The following is a 27,112-nucleotide window of genomic DNA, read 5'->3' on the forward strand; positions in this document are numbered from 1 at the left end:
AATTATCCCTTGTATCCACTGTTACCCACAAGCAGTTTTATTTTAAATATATCCCATGAAAATAATCTGCCTCTGCTTTCAACATCTCTGCAGGGGAAGAAAAGCCATGGGGTAACCATTCACCACAAGATCTGTCTTGCCTCAGCCACCACGCCTCATGTTGTACTTTGTGTTCTGCCACATACCACTGTTGTCCTTTGGCTGTTGCGTCCAAAATAAAAATGAATATCTGGCATCCTTTTAGCCCCAGGTATTAAAAAAGTACCTAAATACTGACAACCACCCTCTGCATTTATCACCCCTCCCCACCCATAATTGGAAAAAAACTGATGTATTGTCATCAATCCACACTACCCTCCCTTCATTCCAGTCCTCCCTTCCAAAATATAGAACAGTACTTGTTCTTCTGTCACCTACCTCTACAACCCCCTGTGCCTTTTCTCCCCAAGTGAAGCTTTGCTCTCCATTGAATCACACAGCCCGCGAAACACTGATAGGCTGTCTGAGAGCCCTGAGAGAGCAGCCCAGTTTTCTACTTTGCTACATCGCACAGTAGCATAAATAAGGGGATTTGTGCTGTGGTATTCATGCTACTGGCTCTCTGTGTGCGCAATATTAAACAGATTAAAAGTGACTATCCCCCTAGACATCAATATGAGCTACCTGAAATATTTGAGTACACACAACCTCAGCTAAAGGAACCACCACAGGATGGATAGGAAAAAAGATTTTCCTGTTAGAAAAGCCCTTACCCACCACGGTTACACCTTGGTGGCATGCTTCATCATTGGGTTTCTTCCCGTTTGCTACGGAGCGGGCGTGCTACGGCCTACGGGATACGTGGGAGCACTGATGCAGTCTTGTCAATGTGAATCATAGGAGGGATAGGAGTGGTGGGGTCTTGGGTGAGTTAAAAAAGACCTGTCTCCTAGTAATTCCAATGATTTAATAGATCTCTTGGAGGCGGTATGAGTAAAAAGTGGCTGAGGGAGTGGGGTATGTAATGTACCTGACTTCCTAGTCTACATGTCTCGTGGCCTTAAACAAATGAAGTAGGTTCAAGAATGCTAAAGTACTAAATGAATACACTGCAATATATTTCAAATATATTTTTGGCAGGCCCATCTGCCCCCAATGGGGAAAGAATGCCCACCAGAGACCAGGGAAGATTTTCTTTCTGCAAAAAAAGAGGGTGGGGGTATCGCCATATCCCCACCCCAAATAAATGGGGCCAAAGTTGTTTTGCCCACCGGTGGGTAGATGGGGCAATTACCCTGGGTCCACTCCTGGGGGAGGGAGAGGCACAGAAAACCTACTAGATGCCAGGGAATTAAAAAAATATAAAAAATAGTGGGGTGGTGGCTACCAACCAATATGGACACGGTTATGCCCCCATCCCAACTGAATGGGTAACAGTCTTTCAGCTCTTCCCCGCACACTAAAACATCTTATCCCACAGCAAGCAAGAGGACATTTGATTATTTTGGGTTTTGGTTTTACATTTGGGCCACGAGAGCTTAGCTAACTCTCAAAATCGTCCCACTTGGAATGGTGAGGGCTGCACTTTTTGGACTTTAAGACGCTGCCATGTAGAAAAATCCACAAGACCTAGACACATCTGAAAACGAAACATCTGGGTGAGTCTAAGGTGGTGTGCTTTACATGCACCCCGCACCATTTTCCTACCCACAATGCCCTGCAAACCTCCAGTTTTGCTGGAAATCACACATTTTCCCACATTTTTGTGATGGAACCTTCCGGAATCTGCAGGAATCCACAAAATTCCTACCACCCAGCATTGTCGCATCTATACCGATACAAATTCACATTTTTTTTTCTTCCAAATGTAAGACAGTGTGTAAAAAAAGACGTCTGTTTGAGAAATGCCCTGTAAATGCTAGTATGGGGACCCCCAGAATTCAGAGATGTGCAAATAACCACTGCTTCTCAACACCTTAACTTGTGCTTATTTTGGAAATACAAAGGTTTTCTTGATACCTATTTTTCACTCTTTATATTTTACCTAGTGAATTGCTGTATACCCGGTACAGAATGAAAACCCGTAGCAAGGTGCAGCTCATTTATTGGCTCTGGGCACCTAGGGTTCTTGAAATACCTACAAGCCCTATATATCCCGACAACCAGAAGAGTCCAGCAGACGTATTGGTATATTGCTTTCAAAAATCTAACTTCGCAGGAAAAAGTTACAGAGCAAAACGTGGAGAAAAGTGTCTGTTTTGTTCACCTCAATTTCAATATTTTTTAAATTTTCCGTGGGGAAAACCTTGTAGGATGCTGAATTAAGAATTTTGTCTACTTTTCAGAAATGTTTAGCTTTCTGGGATCCAGCATTGGTTTCACACCCATTTCTATCACTAACTGGAAGGAGCCTAAAAGCACAAAAATAGTGAAAATGGGGTATGTCCCAGTAAAATGCCAAAATTGTGTTGAAAAATGTGGTTTTCTGATTCGTCTGCCTGTTCCTGAAAACTGGGAAGATGGTGATTTTAGCACTGCACACACTTTGTTGATGCCATTTACAGGGGGGAAAAATACAAGCCTTGGGCAACCTTTTTTTCCCTATTTAAAAAAATAATTTTAAAAAGAAACCTTTTTGCTGTATTTTGGCTAATTTCTTTGTCTCCTCCAGGGGAACCCACAAACTCTGGGTACCTCTAGAATCCTTACGATCGTGGGAAAGAAGGATGCAGATTTGGCGTGGGTAGCTTATGTGGTCAAAAAGGTATGAAGGCCTAAGCGCGAACTGCCCCAAATAGTCAAAAAAAGGCCTGACACCTGAGGGGGGAAAGGCCTGGCAGTGAAGAGGTTAATAAAGAAAAGAACAGCCAACACGTTTTGCAGTGTCTGGTGCACTGCTTATGGGCTAGCTCATGTGTTTAAAAAGACTCAAATTATTTCGAATCTTCATTTTTAAAAACTCATCAATATAAGGGAAATAGTTTTATTTTACATCTGTTTGATAGCATAAGAATCAGAAAAGAAGAAAGTATCCACATTGACAGAGGCTAAAGCCTAATCTAGACACATTTTAATCATCCATTCTAAAATCTACAGTTTAACTCTCAAGTTATTTTACCATTGCCTATGTCTCTAAATTGTTGTTACCCACAAGCTGGGATCACCCTGCATTGCGTAGAGCAAATTGCATGGCACATGATAGGTCATAGTGTCCATAGGAAGAGTGTTTTTTGTTCTCCTAATTACTTTGGCGCCATTTGATGAATCTGCATAAAATCCTCTCTCCCCCCCCCCCCCCCCCCAACCATCACCACCACCACCACAAAAAAAAAGTTCAGCCACCTCAGATCGTTCATTGAAAGTTTTGTGCTGACCTGTCAAACGAGGCCAAGAAAAAGGGGTGGGGGACGGTCTCAAAACTTTGGTTTCTTATGTTACTTCCCATAGGAATCTTTGCACTCCTATATGCAAAAACAAGCATTTGCAATGCAATGGGTCTCGCATTTGTTTGAGTTACAGCTAATGGCATTGTAAATTCGTAACTGGACTTTTTTTGCCAACTTAACTTTTTCAACCCTGCCTCATAGACATGTCTTTTCCTCCCACCTAATTTCTGTGGCCCTGCATATAAGTAGAGCACTTCCATTTACCTTCTTCCTCTACCTGCAGCCAAAAATAAAAGTGTTGCCATTTAGCATCCTAAATTAAATCTGCCATGCTAATTCCAATAGAATACCACTTTAACCACCCCACCATCAGTTACTGGCTGGCTAACACAATTCCCAAAAAAAGGCACAAAACAGTGACGGAGGAGTAAGGAGGGAAATAAACTAGAAGGGTCACCTAAACATATCCAGACTGTTTAAACAGTCAAATTGTAATAAGGATGTTAGGTTGGCCTGAATCATGGCCATAATTGCAATAAAGAGAGATTAATAAAACATATGCAATTGTCACATAAACCCAATAACTTCCTACATCCGAAACAAACTTTTGGCAGTATACTGTAATGCTCATAACAGCCCCAAGAGGACACCACAATGAGAATAGCATTTGAAAGAAACATGGTCATGTAACTGACTTAGGGACTTGCTTAGTCTGTAAGTGTGTATGCAGCCAAAAAGTGTATGTAATAATGTAATTCTGGACATGTCTTTCAGGGCATGCAAGTGGGAATAAGCGGGCTGTGATTGGCCACAACGAGGAACTATGTGCTTGTGACAAAACATCTGTAGCAGAGACAGTGGGTATCCTGGGTAAAAAGCAGCATCTGAAATAACGTATTATAAAGTGACGAGGAAGTAATGTATCAGCTGCAGAGGAGCATCAGTCCAAACCACTGGATTGACTACGTGATAGATAAGAAACAGACAAGACAGAAAAGTGAATTAAGTCCTAGAGAAAAACTCCAAATAAAGTACTGTCAGCAGGAGAGTTCTTACACAAAAAATTCTTGTTTAGAGAATTATCCCATTTTCGCTAAGTGAATCCCAAAGACTTGGTTTATCACAAAGTTGTGAACTTCGTTGGTCGAATTTAGACTTCACATAGTAGTAATCTACACACAAATCACAGCATCAGATACTCAACCCACTGAGCTAATTCTCGTTGCGGGAGCGGAATAGGACAGGGGTGAAGCACACGATGCACCTTATCTATCTATTAGTTACAATTCTCAGCGTGAAATTGTTTGCTGGTCACTGGGATATGTTCTGGAAGCCCTCAACCTATTTTACCAAACGCGCTACACCGACCATGCGGGGATCTGAAGACTGCGAGTTCGAATCTCAACAATGCAAACTCAGTCTTCCACCATTCCAAGGTCGGTAAACTAACTACGAATAAAAGCGGATAGTAAAATATCAGGTATTTAGAGCGCTAATTTATGGTTTAATTGTGGTGTAAAACGCCATACAGAAAAATATTATTCTTAGCACGGTTGCGGAGCTATGCTGCTCTCCCAGAGCTCCTTGCTGTAGGACATTGCAAGGAGCTGCCCTATTGATGTACTCTAAAATACCGAAGATCCCTTCAACAATAATATCCTTAGTTTCATGCGGCACCTCTAATTCATTTCCACCTCTGAAGGAGGGCTGGAAACAGACATAAAAAGCGCTTAACCACCACCTCAGGAGGAAATAACAGCATGTGCATAACACGCGTAAACGAGCATGAAGCAAAAATGCAAGCATTTGCAATGTAGTGAGTCTCGCGTTTGCTTGAGTTAGAGCTATTAGCTTTGTAAATTCCTAACTGGACTTTTCCTGACACATAAATTGAAAACTAAAAGTAAAACAGTTGACATAAGCAAGTCATTTCATAGCGTCATGGCCGCCATGAACGTGAGCTCGAAGGAGAGACACAAAAGGAAAAAGAAGTTAGCTCGCAGTCAAACATCAGCAAATGTGCAATTATCCATATAGGAGGGTCGGTCCCCAAGGTGGTAACAAAACCGCCCCAAGACGGGACAAATGTAAAGCATTTACCAATGTCATCAAAGGATTTTTGAAAGGCAAGCCCACGACTGAGTGAAAGTGATGGGCGTGAGGTGGGTGTGGTTAAAAGCCCACATAGATACCACTATGGCAGAAAATTTGCGCTTGAGCGCCGTCATGCTCAACATAAAAAGAGTGAACAGAATTACTTCAGATTTGGCAAACAGGACTTTACTCAAAGTGTGTGTAGTGCTTTCCTCTTATTTAGTTTCTAAGCACTAACATAACACAACAGAAATGCACTTCTGAGGTCAAAGAAGACTTTTATTGTTATTTTATTCTTCCCCAACCACAATGTTTATGAATGAATGACAAATTAGTAGCTTTCAAGTCCGCGTTAATCAAACAAAATATATCAGTTTGCAATATACACAGCAGGTTATATTTATAAGATATTGAATGCAAAGCAAAACAAATACTTCACCGTGTGGGAACTATTCACAGCTTCATCTTTCTAAGGTCTGCAAGCTGAGGACCCCTGTCAGCCGCGAGAAAGAGAGATTCATCTACCCACACGGGATTGCTGGCAGCCTGCGCCAAGCTCCAGCACGAGGTCCGGCAGATTCGAATCTGACTCTCTGCAGCCTGTTACATTCGTTACAAAGGTGTGCCCCCTTCTCTCAGACCTGGGAAGCTGAGCAAGCCTTTTGGAGACTGGCCAGGTCTCCAAGACTACTCCTGTTCCCAAGCTCAAGGGAAGAGAAACGACGCCCATGTACTCTCTCTTATCAGGTCTAGTCTACTGTGAGAGCAAAACATCTTGGTTCTCTGGTGCAAAAACACAGCTTGGAAAAATACAGCTTAGATTCTCAACTGCCATGTCTAACTCCACGTTAAAGGCAATGGGCAGCTAACCTAAATATCAAATGCAATGTCATGTTAAAGGCAATAGGCAGCTAACCTAAATATCAAATGCAATGTCTAGTGTCATGTCAAAGCCAATAGGCATCTAAGCTGAATACAAAATACAATGTCTTATATCATGTCAAAGCCCATAGGCAGCTGAGCTGAATACAAAATGCAATGTATAATATCATGTCAAAGCCAAAAGGCAGCGGAGCTGAATACAAAATGCAATGTCTAATATCATGTCAAAGCCAATAGGCAGTTAAGCTGAATATCATGTCAAAGCCAATAGGCAGTTAAGCTGAATACCAAATGCAATATATAATATCATGTCAAAGCCAATAGGCAGTTAAGCTGAATATCATGTCAAAGCCAATAGGCAGTTAAGCTGAATACAAAATGCAATATATAATATCATGTCAAAGTCAATAGGCATGCAATGTCAAAGCCAATAGGCGGCTAGACTGGATACAGCATGTCAAAGCCAATAGGCGGCTCAACTGAACAAAACATACCATGTGCTACTGGTGAACATTGAGCAACTAATATGCGCAGTGGTGAAACACAAAGTCATTGGTCAAAACAAACTTTATCAAATGGCAGGACATTCCGCCCTTTGACCAATGAATTTTTGTTTCACATATCTCATATTTCAAACAAACAAAAAAAAAAAAAAAAAAAAAACATCAGCACAAAAAAAAAACATTATGATCAAAGCAATCCCTGTAAAGCAATAGAAGTGAATTCACACATTGATTTCATAACCTTTCACATCAGATACATCTACATAGAAAAGACTGGGCATTTTTTTTTTCTTTCTGAATGAGTCTCTAATTCAACAGTGTTAGCAATTTGATGTGGCATGAGTTCTGCTCATGTAAAGGTGCACGGTCCACCTGAAAGGTTTTCTGGAAGGTAAGCAAAAGTCAGAGTTCCATACGAGAGGGGAAAAAAAAAAAACACAGCAAACAAGTTGAACTTGAACTGAAGGCGCAGTTTGCGCAAAATGGATCCATGGTGCTGGCACTTTACTCAGCCAGGTTCAGGTTGGGGATTCGGTCCCTTCCCCGACCCCACACGCACACACCGGAAGGGGGACCACACAGCGCACTCAGGGACAGTGGCGAAACGTGGTCGGATCTGCAAAAGAAACAAGTATGACTTTTCTTGCAAATAACATTTTTCATTTAAACTGCACCCTTCCTCTTTCTTTCCCTGTTTTATAATCAGAAGGACGTTTTTGGGGTCCTTTGTTATATTTTCTGCAGGTTCTGAAGGGTCACTTGGGGCTTCAGCCCACACATCAGTAATGAGGTTTTTATCTGCTGCGCCACAGCTTCCTTTTTCTTGCACTGTCAGAAGGGCTGGGGCAGACTCATTCTTTACCAAACCTCCATTCACTGCACTTTTGTCAATTTGGGCCATTCTGTCTCCAATTTGTATGAATGAATCAGATTCTTTTCTAGGTATCAGCATAATTTCGATTTTTCCTTGGTAATTTGCAGCAATCACTCTCCCTTCTAAAACCTGATCAATTTGCCATTTCTGTTCTGGTAACTTTCCTCTCCCCAACTGCTCTGTGACTGCTTGCATGACAGATTGCTTTTGTGCGTGCTGCACAGTTTTTATCAAATCTAGGGGAATGTGCATCTCTCTCATCTCTGCCCACCTGTAAGTGGCCTTTTCACATTTCTGGGGCACCCACATAGCCATCCCCACTAAGGCAGAATTCTGGGTGAACACTTCTCTCTCTGAATTTTTCTGATTAACATCTGCAAGGTAATTGAACCAGTTAGGTACAAGCCATGTGGCTAAAACATTATCAAAGAACCAAAAATCAGCGTAAAAATGACACATCTCACGTAGCTCTTGCTTTAAAATCTGACACACATTATACAACTCTGTTCCTTCTACTGTGCCAGAAAGCAACATTTCAGTCAATGAATCATTAGTAAAACAAACATGCTTTTTATCTTCAGTGGACACAAATTCAAATGGTGCACACAATTTCATCGGTAATTCTTTTATCTGTGGTACTCTAGCCCTGTCTTGCAAGTACCAGATCCATTGTATGATTCTAGCTAGGGGCACTATTTTCTTTCCTTGTTCTTGATTTAAATGTACATAAGTATTTCCTTCTTGCACTGCGCAGAAACCTAAAGTCTGCATTATTTCATTTGCCAAATCACACGCGCGCAGCTGCATATTATTTTTCACAGTGACCATATACAAAAGTGTTAGGATTTCACTCAAATGAGGGCTATTCTTTTTCCAAAAATCAAACAAGCTAATGAAACTCGGTGTCTCTTTCTCTAAAATCTTTCCTTTTACTTGGGCATTTTGCAACGGTAACTCGTAAATCACATTCTGGGCTCTCTCGTCCCTGTTATCAGTTAAGGAATGCATTTTGGCTGCCAAAAACCCTGGCTCACACGGAAACTCAGTGCAGCTCGGAGCTGTCTTAACCCCCTCATTACTGGAATGGGACAAGAAAGATTCTTCAAAAACAGCCTTTTTATAACTTTCAGTCGGGCTAATTTGCTCACGTAAATTCCTATTTTCATGTTCCAACTGCCTACATTTCTCCTGCATTTCTCTGTAAGCAGATAAAGGTATCCAGACCTTTCTGTCATCATTACTTCCAAAACACACTTTTTCTACATATATACAACGGGAATTATTTCTCAAAACAACATCAGGCATTTTAGCTACACATGCATTTTCTTCTGTAATTCCCCAAACAGAAAACAATTCACAGTTTTTCTTAGCACCATCAGGCAGTTCATCAACACATGTATTCTCAGACATGGTCTGCCGTGCTACTGTGATTCTCCAAACAGAAAACAATTTCTGTAATTCTCCAAACAACAAAAAACAATTACACTTTTAAAGTGTGCACTTAGAAATCTACTTACTCGTCAAACCCCTTTAATCACCTCTTAATGACCGACCCCACTTCTGGTACCAATTGTAGTGCTTTCCTCTTATTTAGTTTCTAAGCACTAACATAACACAACAGAAATGCACTTCTGAGGTCAAAGAAGACTTTTATTGTTATTTTATTCTTCCCCAACCACAATGTTTATGAATGAATGACGAATTAGTAGCTTTCAAGTCCGCGTTAATCAAACAAAATATATCAGTTTGCAATATACACAGCAGGTTATATTTATAAGATATTGAATGCAAAGCAAAACAAATACTTCACCGTGTGGGAACTATTCACAGCTTCATCTTTCTAAGGTCTGCAAGCTGAGGACCCCTGTCAGCCGCGAGAAAGAGAGATTCATCTACCCACACGGGATTGCTGGCAGCCTGCGCCAAGCTCCAGCACGAGGTCCGGCAGATTCGAATCTGACTCTCTGCAGCCTGTTACATTCGTTACAAAGGTGTGCCCCCTTCTCTCAGACCTGGGAAGCTGAGCAAGCCTTTTGGAGACTGGCCAGGTCTCCAAGACTACTCCTGTTCCCAAGCTCAAGGGAAGAGAAACGACGCCCATGTACTCTCTCTTATCAGGTCTAGTCTACTGTGAGAGCAAAACATCTTGGTTCTCTGGTGCAAAAACACAGCTTGGAAAAATACAGCTTAGATTCTCAACTGCCATGTCTAACTCCACGTTAAAGGCAATGGGCAGCTAACCTAAATATCAAATGCAATGTCATGTTAAAGGCAATAGGCAGCTAACCTAAATATCAAATGCAATGTCTAGTGTCATGTCAAAGCCAATAGGCATCTAAGCTGAATACAAAATACAATGTCTTATATCATGTCAAAGCCCATAGGCAGCTGAGCTGAATACAAAATGCAATGTATAATATCATGTCAAAGCCAAAAGGCAGCGGAGCTGAATACAAAATGCAATGTCTAATATCATGTCAAAGCCAATAGGCAGTTAAGCTGAATATCATGTCAAAGCCAATAGGCAGTTAAGCTGAATACCAAATGCAATATATAATATCATGTCAAAGCCAATAGGCAGTTAAGCTGAATATCATGTCAAAGCCAATAGGCAGTTAAGCTGAATACAAAATGCAATATATAATATCATGTCAAAGTCAATAGGCATGCAATGTCAAAGCCAATAGGCGGCTAGACTGGATACAGCATGTCAAAGCCAATAGGCGGCTCAACTGAACAAAACATACCATGTGCTACTGGTGAACATTGAGCAACTAATATGCGCAGTGGTGAAACACAAAGTCATTGGTCAAAACAAACTTTATCAAATGGCAGGACAGTGTGTTTTTGTAATTTTGTGCTAATCCATTCAGATGTTTTTTGAGAAAATTTGCCTTTAAAGAGGTGTTGGTTTGGGATTGAAGGGGTTATATAAATAAATAGGTGTATCGGTACGGTTGGTTAATGGGACAGAAGAAAAATAAAAAAAATAAAAATAGGGCCTGCTGATTGGCCTGAGGTAGCTTAGTCTCCCTTCAGTCATATAGGTACCATGGGAGGTACTGCTCTACTCTTTCAGCAGCTGCTGCTCAGACTTCCCGATGGCGGTGTAGTACAATCTAAGTTTCCCTGAGGGAAGGCGAAGCCAGAAAGCGGGTCCTAAAGGAGAGCACAATACCTTCCAAAAATAAAAATTTGACATTATGGGTTGGATGTCTGCAGGGGGGATGGGAGTCCGTGTGGGTCATATATAATATTGTGTATGTATATGTGTATATATATATATATATATATATATATATATATACACACACACACACACACACTATTATAACTGTAGATACAAAAATGATATTCTGAGCTATAAGTTGTCATGCAAAATGTCACATGTTACGTTTTGTGTTTTCAGTGGGCTTGTCTGTAAGGTGAGCGCAGGAAATGACAGTGCGTGCCTTACCTCAAACTATTTAGCTGCCCTAGGAAGATTAGAGCCAAAACTCATTCCTTTGGTGATTGCCTTCAGATACTGGGGAGAGGTGAGTGCACACTCCTTATAATTAATTATATTTATGCAGCATATGTCGTCATGTGAGAAATGTATTTTCCAGTTGAAGAACGTTTATGTTTTTTTGGTGTGTGGAAAATATCTACATAAGAAATATGTTCGAGTTCATATATAAATTATAATAATGGTTGGTTTAATCTTACCATTGACACCCGCATATCGTGCATTTTCTCTTGCTCCTGTTGCAGGTCCCGCACACTACAGCAATTACTCAACCCACAGTCGACTGTATAACATTCAATGCCGACGGTTCTTTCATATTTTGTTCATTTTTTTCATTAACATACTGGCCTATATAGTAACAATAGGTGCTTCTCTCCAATTTTCACTTAAGAGCAGTTCATTATTACTTATCACGTTGTTTACTTTTTCCGTTTATGTCTTGCTATAGAAAATATCGATTATATAATACATAATAGTCTGCAATTCTTGTACAAAAGCCCATCTCTGATTTCCTTTTTACAGGCGATTTGTGAATTATTTAGTCACTTGTAATAAAGAAATGACATAACTGTTCAACAGTAAGAAATATTTACCGTTTACTTCTGACGTCACAATGCCTCCTCCCAAAACTATAATCCAGGTTGAAAAGCTGGCCACGGAGCATATTTACAGCCAAGGGTTAAACAACTTTTCCATTGTCAGATATCTTTTGCTAAAAAGAAAATGGGTACAACCGAAAGTGGAGCCCATGACCTTTTCCTCGGATTCCCTCACTACCACGTAGCAAAAGTGCCCCTCTTCTCTCCATGGACCTCTCTCACTTACATTTCATGGGTTTTAAAGCGCATGGAAAAGCTGGCTTTACTAATCAACTCCACTAGCCAAATAAAATACAGATCTGTACTTTGCAGAAGGCATATTAACCCTCTGCGCTACTCCGATATATATATATATATATATATATATATATATATATATATATATATATATATATCTCTCTCTCATTGATCAGTAAAGATATCTTGACGCCCTAAAAGCTGGATACGCAAGGAACTCTGCAGCAGGTGTTCCAAAATTAAAAGATGTTGCTGAACACAGCACTCGTTCCCACCCTCCCCCACTTTAGAGGTCTGTGCCCCCTCCAGGTCAGCGCCCAGTGCACCTGCACCAGTCACACATCTGTAAATCTGGCCCTGCACCTCGGAGTTCCACAACATTAAAACGGAGCTTGGCATTCAGCCTTGTTTCTCAGTGTGGTCATGGAATTCTTTGGTGACTTGTAATATCCTTCTAATGTACATCAGGGCTTACTTTATCACATATATCATGGCACAGCTGTGGATAATCTGATCATGATTGGTAGCATCCTTTCAAATAAATCCATAGTTACACCTTACTTTGTTTGCTGCATTTGGTTTGGTTTACGCCACTTCGCAACAGAAAATATTAAAATGCCTTTGAGGCAAATTTGCTGATCTGTGTGATACCAAATGGTAATTATTGACATTGTTTCAGAGAAAACTAGATTTGACACCAACCTTGTACTACCTTACTTAAAATACATCCATAGTTACACCTTACTTTGTTTGCCGCATTTGATTTTGTTTAAGTCACTTCATAACAGAAAACTTTAAAATGCCATTGAGGCTAATTTACTGATATGTATGATACCAAATAATAATTATTGACATTGTTGCAAAGAAAACTAGATTTGACACCAACCTTGTGCCACCTAAAGTTTATGATGCTACAAAAGAAAAAAAGAAAAAATATCAATGCCTAAACATGGCATCCATATGCTTGCAATAAAAAGGTTACATTTAACAAAAAGTAAAACGTGTTAACTTTTAATAGAGAGATTGTAGGAAGGCGTACTTAGTACATGTATAGAAGCCTTGTTTTAGCACATCACATAAAATTGTGATTTGTACTACTGCAAAGAAAATATAGTATTGACTTTGAATTACTGTGACCTGAAGACAAAGGTTAAACACCCAAGGCTGACTTAAAAAAAAAAAAAAAAAAAAAAGTTAAAGAAAAAAAGTATATGGAAATAAAATGGTATTGGCAAAGTATTGGCCCACCATCTCTGGTACTGAACTCAACTTCTATTTTAGTAAATGTGCACATGTGCGACATCTGATCATGAAAAATACTATTACAATGAAGGGAGCCAGTTCCGGACGAAAGCTCACCCATTGTCCCATGCTGTGTGCTGTGGTGAGCAAAAGGAAAATATAAATAAGGTGAACAGACCAATGGATGAAGATAACTTGCCTGAAGTCTTCTATTTTTGTATTTGAGGTTTTTCTGATTTTCTGAGGATGATGAGGATGGCGAGCCTGCTAAAGTTATCTCAGTATTTCACCTGTGAAGCTAAATATAGTATCCTGGTATATACAGTATTTTTGCTTTTAACCTCTTTTTTTGAAGAACGTCAGACTAGAGGACTACGAGAACTGCACTCTATCCACAGTCAAGGTAGTGTAAGGCCAGGCACTGCACTAGTAGCCCAAGCACCTTACGTTTTCTCAAATGATTACTTAGGTGTAAGCTTAAACTGATTTTTGATCAAAAATGTTTCTTTGGAAAACTCCATTTTATATTGTTTAATGTAATATATTTTTTTTGTAAGCAAATCTATTTTTATTTTAAGAAAATTCAAACAGTTGTATTCTATCACATTTCGAGCTCTGAGCGTTTCTTCACGGATTTACAGTCAAATAAGATTCTTCAGTCTCTAGTTTGTTACTGGGCTCGTATGTTTTTTGTGTACTGACGCAGTGTGCACAAGTCGACCAAGTAGTGGGTCTGCCCAAGCTTATCTGAATTATTAAGTTTGAAGATGCACAATGGCTTGGTTTTATTAAACAGTACCGGCTACTGAGGTGGCAGTCTTGCGTCTGTCTTCTTCAGTGCACACTTGAACCAGTAATGTGCGGCCATTGGCGAACCATAATTTTAAATTTACTAGAAAATTGACTTACTGTAATATTCTTTTGAGGTGTGCGGTAAATAAGGAAAAGTGGTTCCTAAGATTAACTCGAAAATTACGTTAGCAGTGAAATAATAAGTATACAATAATCATTTGTTTGTAAGTGCAGTAAACAGCAGATGTTATTTTTACACAATTTAATGCTTACCGACCTTTAGGAGGAAGGAAAGCTAATTTGGCTTTTCTGAGATTAACACTTTTGGCCCATCGCCACTTTTTTTTCCAACATCGAACTTTCATCTCTTCTAGCTATGCCTCTGACAGTATAGGAAGATTGTACAATTCATGTTTCCCTACTGGATGAATGGTTTTGACCCCTCATTCTCTTCTTTCTATAGTCCGAATGCTAGCATGGTCAGGACTAGAGGCCCTGTTATGGACATACCAAGATATTTCTTTGTGTCATTGCCCTGCTGAGCGTATTTGTGCATGGGCACCAGTACTCTAAACATAATACTAGATCCAGCAGGAAGCTGGAGAAGGAGCCACAATGGGTGAGCTATAGTATTTTCTTCCATAACCTGTTATCCCCCTGGTCACACAGGTTGTAATCTTTTAGAGCTGAATGAACTTTTTTCAGAGCCCTTTTGGATAGAATAATACATTAAAGAATGTGTGAGACAACAGTAGCATGGCATTATAACGTTTGTGTTTTGTGAGAGAGTTTACCTAGTCATCCAATACAAAAAGAAAATCGAAGTTATACCTTTTAACAAATGACTAAATGCTTTGTTCACATTATGTGCAGCTGGAAATTTCATTTTTTGAACACCCTGTACATTAGCGTTCAAGGATGTTAGAAGTTGTTTTTCTTTGATGGTAGAGGTTTAGGTCTTGAGGTCACTTGTGATCTCTCCTCAGAAAACTACAATACCCATGATATAGACTCCACCTCAGATTGGTTTATTCTGCTATCTGGTCCATATGTAACTTTGGAGCTCTGGGACTATCACACTAAAGAAGGAACATCTTCAGCATTAGTGTACAAGAAGTCACACCTGCAAAATAAGAAGCCAATATGTAACCACTGACTGTTTCAGATCCAAAGTAGACCAAAACTTCCAAGGGCAGATTGTGTTTGAATAGCTGTTTGCTCTTGGGTTAGGGAGAATACACTTTTCTATTTTTGTTCTAAATTAATAAAAAGGTCCTGTGTTCAGACCTTTGGTGGGTCTGCAATCTTTGTATAGTGAGGGACCACAAGGAATCCTCCCGTTTGGCTTGCCATCCCTACAGGTGCAAAAAGGCCATCTAGTATTGAAGAGGACAACGGTGAGTGCACTCTAGAATGAATTGCCTAGGTTCTCCAGAGCCATCCACACGTTCAGCCTTGAAAAGAAAAATACAAGGGCCCTGACATATCCCAGGGCCCATAGTGCATATATTTTCTCCAGTGGTTCAGACTTTGGGGAAAATCTTGTACAAGGCTACCAGTTGTGCTCACTCTCACCACAACCTTGAAAACTGTCTCAGTTAGAGGCTGAGCACTACAGGAGTTGAGCATAGACATCATCCTTCAGGTTTGGCCTCTAGCACCGATAACCTTCCCTTGGCCCCATAGAAGCCTTGAGCAGAGGGCTCCGAGTCTTGGGGCCAGCCAACATTGACAGTATCCCGAAGCCAATATTAGCTACCTTTGGAACTGAAAGACTCTGAAGCCAGCTCAGAGAAAGGCTTCCACACTGAGTTTGTCAATTAGTGAACTTTCATCAATGATAAAGCTTGAAGGGGTGCCCTACGTCAAGTAGCTCATGATTTTTGCTTGCCTATGTCAACATTGACCCACAGGCAGTACTCTAGAAGAAGAGAAAGCTTACTTTTGAGGAGGGAATATTAGAGGAGTTGAGGTTTTATCCCATCCTAAAGAAGAGTATGTACCAGGCCGCCAGCCAGTGGCGATTTCTTTATTGGGGTGCAGGGCATTGCCCCCTTGTTATTGCCAAATGTTTCAATATACAATTATTGTTGACTTGACTCCGTCTTTTTTTTTTTTGCTGCAGCGTGCAGCATGATTGTGACCCAGACATAGAAGTTATAGGAGGGGAGTGGGGGAAGCCTCTGCTCCGAGCCGGTCTGCTTGATGATTGGCAGGTGCCGGGCCTGCTTGGGGTGAAGTGCGCATGTTGGTTTGGACAGGTGCCTTGTTTCAACCAGCCCGGCATGCACACTTGAACCCTCACCAGGCTCTGCAGTGTATGAGCTTGGTTTGATGTCACAGCCCCCAAGGCTCCTAATGAGCGTTTGCAGCCCCTGGGCCAGCCAATCCTCACCCTGCTCAAGACGTGGGGGTGAGACCAGGCCTGAGGGAATGCGAGGTCATACCTTCCATGCTCGTGGCACCCACGCATGAGTGGGAGACCAAGGCGATTGGCGAAGAGAAATATGTTGCTCAAGGCTGAGTGACTGGACGGTCGGTGAGTGTTTTGTTGTGTTTAACTCTGCTGTGACAAATGTACTTACTTAACCAGGAGCATATGATGCAGGCAGACAGGGCTTTACAAGCATTGTCGACAAGCACTGACTCAGCTCTTAACTTTCGTGCCACTGCAGCTGATAGATTTTCTAGTCAGACTCTGTTACCGGTGAAGGGGCTTACAGGAAGGTGGCGTTTGGCAAAAAGTGGGAACTAAAGAAGCCTGAGGCAGCCATGCAGAGATGATTGGGGTATGGGGTGAAGGGTGAGGTCAGTATGTAAACTGCTGTGTAAAGTTTGTTGCAATCACGGACTGCAAGTATAAAACAAGTGTGAGTCTCTTATTTTTCATTTAATTACCTTAAGCTGTTCAGCGGTTAAGGTGCCTTTTAAATAACTGAAAGCAGTGTCCCACTGTTTCCCTAAACACACAGGCCCTCATTTAGCTGCTAATAGACCATCGCCGCAGCAACCAGCCGTCCGCCGTATTATGACCACAACCGGATTTCCGCCAGAAGGATGGCGGAAATCCGGCTGTGTCCATGCCGGCAGATGGCAGTAAGGTGGCGTTGCCACCAGCAGCAGCACCACCCCAATAGACCGCCGCTGGCCGTATTATGAGAATTAATACAGCCTGGCGGTGTTCTGCTGGAGGACCCCCTGGACACAGGTAAGTGGGTGCTCCAACATGGGAGCGGGGTGGGGGGTGTTGGGTGTGGGGGTGTGTGTATGTCTGTGCGTACCGTGTATGCAGGTGTGTTGCGTGCCGTATGTGTGTGCATGTTTGGGGGTGTAAGTGCATGTATGTTGAGTTGTGTGAATGCATGTATGTATGTAAGTGTGTGCTGATGTGTGTGTGAATGGGTGTATGCATGCGGAAATGGGTGTGTGTGTGTGTGTGTGTGTGTGTGTGAGTGAAGGGAGGGGCGTGTATGAAGGGGGGTCTGTAGAGGAAGGGGGGGTGGAGGGGGAACCTGTAGAAGGGAGAGTGTGGGGAAGACCCCTATCAGTGAGAGGGAAGGGATTCCCTATCACTCATAGTGGCTACCGCCATGGTTTTCGTGGCGGTAAGGAAGGCACGAAAACCATGGCGGTAGGCGGGGGTCATAATCCTGCAGGCGGTACAGTGACGCCCGCCGGGCTGGAGATTGATTCCTCCAGCCCAGCGGCCATTACCACTGTGGCGGTAGGTGTGGTACATTGGTGGTTTGGCTTCAGCCAAACCGCCAGTTTCATATTATGGAGGAAAGTACCGCCAGCCTGTTGCCAGTACTTTCCTCCATATTACTGCCGAACGCCGGGGTCATAATGACCCCCATAGTGTGTTCCTGAAACCGAAAGCGTTATTGCGCACTGTTTTCAGTCTCCACATTACCTTGGCTCTAATCTGAAAAATAAAATGGTAAAATGTGCTCTCTGACTTTTTGAAGAGATAATTTAAATGTAGCGATAGCGTGGGGATAGGGTGGATGTGATTCTCAGGCGATACTGACTCGCCTTGAAATGAACAGCACAGCATCACCAATATGAATTGCTTTTCACAAGACTTGGAGGCCTGAGGTAAGCTCTTAGTATTGTCAAAAGAGAAAAACTCTGGTACAGCTAATGGTGAACAGTACATGAGCGCACACAATCTGCATTCGATTTTTGTGTACTGTCTCTGCAAGTGGAGTACTCCATTGGCGTTCTGGAGGGCGGGAAAGTGTCCTCTGATGACAAACTACTCAGATCTTTTTGAAATTATCCCACAATCTTCACAACAGTGACAGTACACCCAGAACCTACTGTAATATGTACAGAAAAGCAACACTTTCACTTTTTAATTTAGAGAGTAGAAAGGCAGCAGACCAGCAGGCTGCTACTCCTGTAGACAGTTTGGGTAGCACAGACTAATGCAACAATTTCACAAGTCAGGTTATAGAAAACCTTTTAAAGGAGCTGAATTAGTGCTTATCTTGGCCTAAAGTAGCCAAGGACTATAACTCATCACCTTAAAATCATTCACTCATGATTTTGCTTTTACAGTGCACTTAATGTGTGTCTGTATGTGAATGTTCCTGATTTTGTCTGAAAATGAAACAAAGGCTCAAGGTGATGAACTGATTTTCTGGGGATCACCCACTTGGTTATAGGGGAAGCTGAGATTAGAATGTTAATGCAGTAAAGTTTTGGAACTAGTTCACCCACTTGTCTACCTCCTTGGGAGGACTCTTAAAGCCAATTTACACCACTGTTGCATGTTGTCGAGGGGCAGAAAAGCTGCTGCAGTGAGCAGGCAGCTATTTAACCTTATAGGTCTCCGATTGTGCTGTGCTATAAATTTACTCCATTTTGCCCTATCATTTTCAAGAGTTTTGTGGGGGAGAACCCCCTGCCCCAGAAGCCCTTCTTGAAAAACATAGCCTTCTTTCTCTGTTTACTTTGGCATAAGTGATTAGCCAAACCACTTTTAAATTTCACCAGCTGCCGCTTCCGCCAGCCCTGTGCAAACACTCCTGCCGACTCTGTCACCACACAGACAACGGCCACTGCAAGAGTCTGGCTGCTTAATACAAATTTTGATCATGAGAGTTGTCATGACCCTCAGGATCCCTATTTAGACCCTGCCCCAGCTATGGATGTAGATGAGCTGAAGGAGAAATATAAAGACGACCCACATGATGGCGATATCCTGGAGCCATATCGAGTGAAGGTTTTACGTGTAGATGAAATCAACCCTCAATAAAAAGGGCAGCTTACAATCAGAAAGATAAACTTCATGTACTAGAAAAAAAAATGACTTCTTGTGTAAATACTATTGAGAACCCTGAGATTGGGGCAGTTTTTGCCAGTGCTCAAAAGCATGGCAAAATACTCTTGTGGAAACTTCATGGAACTTATCAATATCTGTGTGGCGACCCCCAAGGGTCGAAGAAAATGCAAACCAGTCCCAGGTGACCCTCTGTGCATCAAATATCGTGTCTCAGTAGACATCTGGTAGTCAACACAGCCAGGAAGAGAGCATATGCCCAAGCTACTCGTGTTGCCCTTGTTATTGATGAGATGAAGAAAATTGGAGCTGCTGGAAAGCATACTGCTGTGGAGTTGGCAACTCGGTGGCATATTGCCAACCTTTTATGCGTCTTCTACCTTTATGACCATTATCATTGGGATGAAATAGAGTACTGATTAAACACCTGCCTTAGGTACACTGGAGGAGAGTTGGTGCAGGAGGGCAAAAAAATCTGGGTTTCTCCTTGAGGTCCAAAAGTACCTCATCAGTGTGCCATTCAGTGGGGAACATCTCTTCGGACCTCAGGTAGACAATATTCTTGAGAAAATCAAAAATTGTACGACATTGCCAAAGACATGGGGCACTGTAAATCCTGTCTTCTAAATTTGGAGGTGCCATGACTACTACCACAACACAGCAAACAGGATTCCACCAGTAACTATCCTTTTTGGAAGTATGCACTTCCAAGGCATGCAGTCAAGGCGGCTCCAAGAAGAACACATAAACCTTCAAGCAGTGACTTGCCATTCATCCTCTGAAAGCACAGTACCTGTCAGAGGTAGATTCAGGTTATCTCTATCACAGTGATAGAAAATATTCTCAGACAAGCAGGTCCTACCATTCCTCAGCAAGGGTGGTACTTAGAGTTCCATACCAACTTGACAACCCACAGTCAGTCAGTAACACCATTGACTGCCACAAAAGGAAGAACCGGCAAATCTAAGCAAATGGGCCATCAGGTGGTGCTTTTACCCCAGCGGGGTAGTACCCTACAACCTATTCCCTGCATGAGCTTCAGAATCATTGCATCCTGTTCAAGCAACTTTGCTGGAAGTTATCTGGTAGGCCAGTCAGCCTTAGGGGTGGTTCCCTAAAATGTTTTCCTTCACTCCTGTTTTGGTGAATGTTTTTGTTGATCTTTTGTTGGCAGCCAAGAGGTTATGAAACTCTGGTATGACCAGAAGGCCGTTTTGGTCTAGTTTCAACTTGTCCAGAAAGTTAGGGTATGGAGCACATGGACCCCAGGGCCCTCCAGTACAGCGGGTCTTAACTCTATAAGGTGAAGAAGTGAACACAGAAGGTCACCTACCAGGTGGACTTAAACACCCCTAGGAACACCTTATACGTAATCCATGTCCACTGCCCTAAATTCCACCATGACCTGTCTGAGTTCACCATGGTCCCGGTGTCATGATGAGGTGAAAGAGTAGAGTGAAACTCTCCCTGACCTCCTATCCTCTTAGGAGCAGTGTTGGCCAGTAGATTATGTCAACCTCTTCCCTACTCTGATTCCAGAACAGCAGAGGGATAGTCATCAGTTGCTGGGACAGTTTGCCTTTCTGTTTTCCCTCAGCTCTGGGATTACACACCTGTGTACCCATGACATTGATACTGGAGACAGTATACCTGTGAAAAACACATTTACAGGTTGTCAGACAAAGTGGGGGCTAATATAAAGGAGGAAGTCTCCAAAATGCTTGCATTAGAGATGATTGAGCACTTGAGTAGTCCCTGGTACAGCCTTGTGGTGCTGGTACCTAAAGTCACCACACCGGTCACCAACTCGGGGTTCAATTCAGCCACCAAGACAGACGCTTACTCCATCCCCAGGCTGATGAGCTCATTGACAGGCTAGGAATTGCCAAGTTCCTAAGTACCTCCGACTTGATTTCCAGGTACTGGCAGATTGCCCTGACTGAGGGGGTCCAAAGCGAGGTCTGCATTTTCTACCCCAGAGGGCCACTTCCAATTTTGGGTCATGTCCTTTTGACTGAAAAATTACACTGACTCCTTTGAGGTTGGTTAACAAGCTCCTGGCTGGGAAGGAGGCATTCAGTGCTGTCTACTTGGCCGATGTAGCTCTCTACAGCTTCAGCTTGGAGGAATACCTGTTCAATCTCTAGCAAATGCTTCAGGCTCTGCAGCAGGCAGACCTTACTATCAAGGCCAGCACATGCCAGATTGGGTGTATGGTTTGGTGGTGTATCTGGGACACTTAGTGGAGGAGCAAGATACAGCCCCTCTGGCCAAAGATTGAGACCATCCTGGCCTGGGAGCCCCTTAAATCTCAAGACAGAGGTGAGTGCCTTCCTGGGCCTCATCGGTTGATATAGGAGGTTGATTGGGTACTGTGGCACCATTGTAGGATCCTTAATTGAGCTGACTTCTAAGAAGCAGCCCAACAAAAGGTGATCTGGACAGAGATCTGCCAGAAAGTCTTTGATAAACCCAAGGAGGCTATGTGCACAGCATCGGTGCTGACATCTTCCAGGAATTTATTGTGCCGACAGACGCTTCAGAGCATGTCATTGGGGTGGTACTAGCACAATGAAATGAAGAGGACTCAGGAAAACCAGTAGCCTTCATCAGCAACAAGGTATTTCCAAGGTAACAGAGATGACGTGCTTTTGAAAGAGAAACATTTTCTGTGGTCTGGGCACTGAAGAAGCTACAATTCTATATTTTTGGGACTCACTTCCTGGTTCAACCATAGATCCCCTCAGATGGCTAATGCAGATGAGGGAAGAAAATTCTGAATTGTTGTGATGGTCCATTTCCCTACAGGCAATGACTGTTACGGTAGAATTCCGCCCTGAGTCAGACCACCCAGAGCTGGTGGTCTGTCAATGTCAGCTTTAGGGTGGCCTTCCGCCAACATTTTTGCCTACACCCCTTTTGTTTTGCTGAATTAAATTTTGTTGGCCTTAGGACTCTGCACACTTTACGACTGCTAGCCAGTGCTAAATTGCTTATGCTGTCTCCTTTAAACAAGGTGAAATTGTCTTACATCCAATCAGCACATTTAATTTACTTGTAAGTCCATAGTAAAGTGGCCCTGCAGGCACCCAGGGCATGTATATGAAATGCTACTTGTGGGCCTGCAGCATTGATTCAGCCACCCAGTTGTTCTTTACAACATGTCTCAGGCCTGCTATTACCACCTGTGTATGCAGTTTTAAACTGCCATTTTGACCTGGCAAAATAAAACTTTTTCCAGGGCTATAAACATTCTTTTTTGACATATATAACCCTAGGGTAGGCCCTAAACCACAGATAGGGCATGGTGTGTTGTGTTTAAAAAGTTAGCCACTACTTTTAAGTTTTACATGTTCTGGTAGTGAAAATCTATCAAATTCATTTTTCACTATTGTAAGGCCTCTCTCTCCCATAGGATAACGTTGGGTTACCTTATTACATTTATTAAGTGATAATGTTTAATTAGGAGCACATAGGAAAGTCACGTTTGACGTCTGAGCAATTGTAATTTAAAACCCTCCTTCATGGTAAAGTTGGATTTTAAGTCACAAATCTGAAAATACCACTTTTAAAAAGTTGGCATTTTCTTGTCATATTCATTTGCTATCTGCAACCTGTTACCTGAGTCACATGACTCGAAGTTGGCCTTTGATTATGCCTTCCGGACAGCATCACAATGGAATGTGGGTGGTGGCAGGATGGGGATGTGGAGCTGCCACCTAACACGCTTGCATTTCAAAGCACTGTCCCAGCTCACACACAAAGGACTTCAAACTAGCCCATTCTGACTCCAGACAATCTGGAACCATGGCAGGGAGGCAGGATATTTCAGACACTTCTGGGAGGGGAAAACTCTAGATGCCTCTCCCACTCCAAAGAGGGCACCAGGTATTAAAATGGGTCCCTCAGACCCTCTCTTGTGTACACTACTGGACCTATGGATATTGAAGAAGAATGATGGCCTGCAGCCTTGCTGCTTGAGGCCTCCCTTACTGCTGAAAAGGAAGATTGAACCTGCTCCTTCATGACAGGCTGAAGTGAATCCAAGGGTTACTTGATTTACTTCCTGTTCTGAACTACAGGCATCAAATGCTCCAGAGGCCTCTCTCCATCTGCCTACCTCCTGCCTGTGCCCTGCTGGCCTCTGCTGGAGTGAGCTTCTGATTCCCTGGTGGTGCCTCCAGGTCCTGGAGCCTTAGTGTGGCATCAGTTGAGCTCCTGCTTTAAGAAAAGGAGAAATCATGAGGTTTTTGGCTCTTAACGACTGCGAACGGGCCTGTTTGCACACTGAGAACCAACGCAAAGTTCCGGTGAACCAGTCTCTTCGTGCCACAGTTACAGTCAGCAACACGTGATCTGCACTTCGCACTACAGCATTGACATCCCACAGTGACAGCAAACACAGAGCTCTAATGATGAACGTTTATGACGCCCAAAAGGATCTTCGCACTACAGTGACGACCGTCCATGACGCCCAGCCTGCTCTTTGTGCTATGACGACGAATATCTGGGACACTTTCTACTCCCTGCAGCCTCCTCCACTGTGAATGGAACTCATTGCACTGGACTTTTGAAGGTAACCTTTCAGTGGGACTAACCTGGTCCCTGTATACGGCCTGCGCACCATTATGGTTGGGTCTGAACTTGTGACTTTCAACAAGTTTCACACGACCACCTAACCGAGAGTGGTGCTCTTATGCTATATACTGTCCCAAAATCGTTAAAATTGCACATCATCTGATTTACTGTTTGTATTTTTGTATTTTTGTGTAACTTTATTAAATTGTACTGCATTTTTCTAAATTGGTATGGGATTTTTCCAGTGTTGAATGTTTAACTTGTTTGCTGTTTGTGTGCTGCATAAATACTTTACATATTGTAGGTTAAGCCTGACTGCTTGTGTGCCAAGCTACCAGAAGGTTAATCACTGGTTAATTTAGTCACTTCTTATGGTTCACATTGAAAAGGATTGTGGCTGTTGCTTGAGAAGAGCTCACATCCCCCTCAACCTACAACTTAGTTTCTCACACCATCTCTCTGCTCTGCACACGTCACATTTAACCTCATTGACACCTACTTTCACATCCCCGACCGCCTGGCACCTCAGTGCTACCTGCACTTTGTGGAAAGTGGACAAAACTATTCTATTCTTTTGAGGTCTTCACATACTTGGAAAATTAGCTGGTAAATAGTAGTAGCTTACAGCAATGCCTAACACAGACTCAGGCAGTATTGTGTCTATAACACAATTTAGGGTTCACAGTCAATATTAAAATGTTGCATCTCCACCTACTGTGATTCCAACCATTTTTGACAACTGTTTTGTACTCCATCACAAGTAAGGCCTGCTCAAAGCAAGGGAGGGTAATGGCATTCCAAAAAATGCTACCCATTTTCATACATAGGGCCTCATTACGACTTTGGTGGTCTTTTTGGAAGACCGCTGTGGTGGTGGCTGCCAAAAGACTGCTATGTTGTCGGTAATCTGACCGCTGTATTAAGAGTCACACTGTGAAGACCGCCAAAAAAGAGCAACATTCCGACACCGCCAGGACAATGGAGGGCGGGAAAGAGGCGGTCCCACCACCAGCACCGCCAGCCTGACAAAATTCCACCCACCAGATTACGAGCCACAAATCACCACGGTGGTTCTTTCACGGTAGGAAACCACTGGTGGTATGAACCGCCCGGTCAGAACTTACTACCGTAAGAAAACAACACCACATTGGATAGATTGAATACCCCACACCTGACACACATCCATACACCCAACACACGTACTCACTGCACTATACAACACACCCATACACAACCCACAATCCTTTGCAACAAAAACATTATTCACATACACCGAGAGCAGGACAAATTTGAGAGAAAGCACAACAGGCACACATACACATCTCACTCACCACACACCACATAACTGCACAACCAACACAATACACACATCACTAGCACACACAATCCGCGGCAACTGTCTCACCCACGCAACACAGCACCCACACTTCACCAAGTACACAACACTGCACCCTAACACTCACAACACCTCCACACACTGTCTACACAACCACTACCATGTCCCCACAAAAACACCCATGATTTACTGACGACGAGTTGACAATCATGGTGGAGGAAATTGTAGAGACACAACTGTTTGGAGCACAGGCCCAACAAACATCCATTGCCAGGAAAATGGAGCTGTGGCAAAGGATAGTTGACAGGGTCAATTCAGTGAGAAGTCATCCACACACAAGGGAGACATCAGGAAGAGGTGGAGCGACCTCAGGGGGAAGGTGCGTTCCATGGCATCACGCCACCAAATCGCTGTACAGAAGACTGGGGGTGGACCCTTACCTTCTCCCCCACACTTCACATCTTGGGAGGAGAAGGTCTTGGACATACTGCATCCGGAGGGCCTGACTGGACTACCTACGGGGCCGGAGTCTGGTAAGTACCCAAATCAGTCATGTTACACATTTGTCCTGTCCTGCATGCCTCTTTGCCACCCAAAACCTCCCAGTTAAACTAAATGTCCTACTATCCCTCCCACCTATTCACCTAATGCCCCTCTCCTGCATGCCCCACCTCCACTCATCCCAACTGCCCTCACTGCGCTTGCCAATGGCACTTTAAGTACTGGCCAGTGATATACCTACAACTCCCATCATTGTAAAAACCTGGAATGTGCACAACACATCACATGTAATGCATGTAAAATTAAGTACTAGCAACACCATCTAGATTGTACCAGTGAGGACCAGTGCATGGCAATGACAGCAATGCAATGGCACACTCACAATAGCAACCAAAGCAAAATATTGCTACAGCTCACTCAACATTCCAAATGGCCACACTTCAAATAACCAAACCCAGAAATAGACTCACCTGGGTTGGAAAGTAACATGGCAGAGTTGATGCACATTTACAACATCCAGAAACTGGACTATTACCTTTGCATACTCACATACTGTGTTCTCACTAGGACACCGTTGTGCATGGTGCAGCTATCATGTGTGACATCTAGCACGCCTGACCATTTAAAAGGTAACAGAGCTGAACAGTCATGTCAAATATCAAACTGAACCAGAACCCATCTGCAGTGCAAACTATACCAACATTGTATGACTGCTCCACCATGGACAAAAGAAACCAAGTCACTGAGTAGTTTGTACAACAAAGGTATGCCATGCAGCAGCTGTCAATGTCATTCCAGGGAATCAAGTTAAGCCACTGTCTGCATCTCGCAAAGTTGTAATCAACACAATCTAACCTGGACTCTGTGCCTCACTTCCTCCACAGGTAACCCTGCCATAGCCACCATGGATAGGATACCGGAGAATGCCAGTCCCCCCTCAGGATGATGGCCACAATGTGGACAACACGCTAGGACGTCTGGACAGTTACGACCAACCTGGCCCATCTGGGACACCTCGTCAGTTAAGGAGTCTCACCCCTGGGACATCCACATCACAGCCAACCAGTCACCCCCAAACCTGTGCCCCATGGAGTGCTCAATCAATTGTTTGCCCCACGGTACGGGGACCTGAGTCGAACTTTGACACCCCAGACAATGATGGTCCTGCTAACACTGGGAGTGAGCACACCATGGCAGGGGCACAGGCACCCGGGGGTAGGGAAGCTGTGGGCCAGAGGATGGTGCCTCAAAGGGACTCCACTGACCAGGAAACCATATCCCAAGTCCTGGGAGCATACCAATCTTTCCAGGACA

At 43.0% G+C, this 27,112-nt stretch overlaps 1 protein-coding gene across 2 annotated transcripts in view; it reads left to right on the forward strand.

The window, feature by feature from the left end:
* The window catches only part of TUT7 (terminal uridylyl transferase 7), a 1,097,449-nt gene that overhangs the window by 240,969 nt on the left and 829,368 nt on the right, over positions 1–27,112 (forward strand). For both annotated transcript variants that reach the window (XM_069228237.1, XM_069228248.1), the window contains exon 8: positions 11,128–11,254. In XM_069228237.1, the coding sequence (XP_069084338.1) occupies positions 11,128–11,254 (127 nt within the window). The remainder of the gene's footprint in view (positions 1–11,127; positions 11,255–27,112) is intronic.

The sequence above is a fragment of the Pleurodeles waltl genome, chromosome 1_1 (genome assembly GCF_031143425.1).
Source record: "Pleurodeles waltl isolate 20211129_DDA chromosome 1_1, aPleWal1.hap1.20221129, whole genome shotgun sequence".
Taxonomy (NCBI): Eukaryota; Metazoa; Chordata; class Amphibia; order Caudata; family Salamandridae; genus Pleurodeles; species Pleurodeles waltl.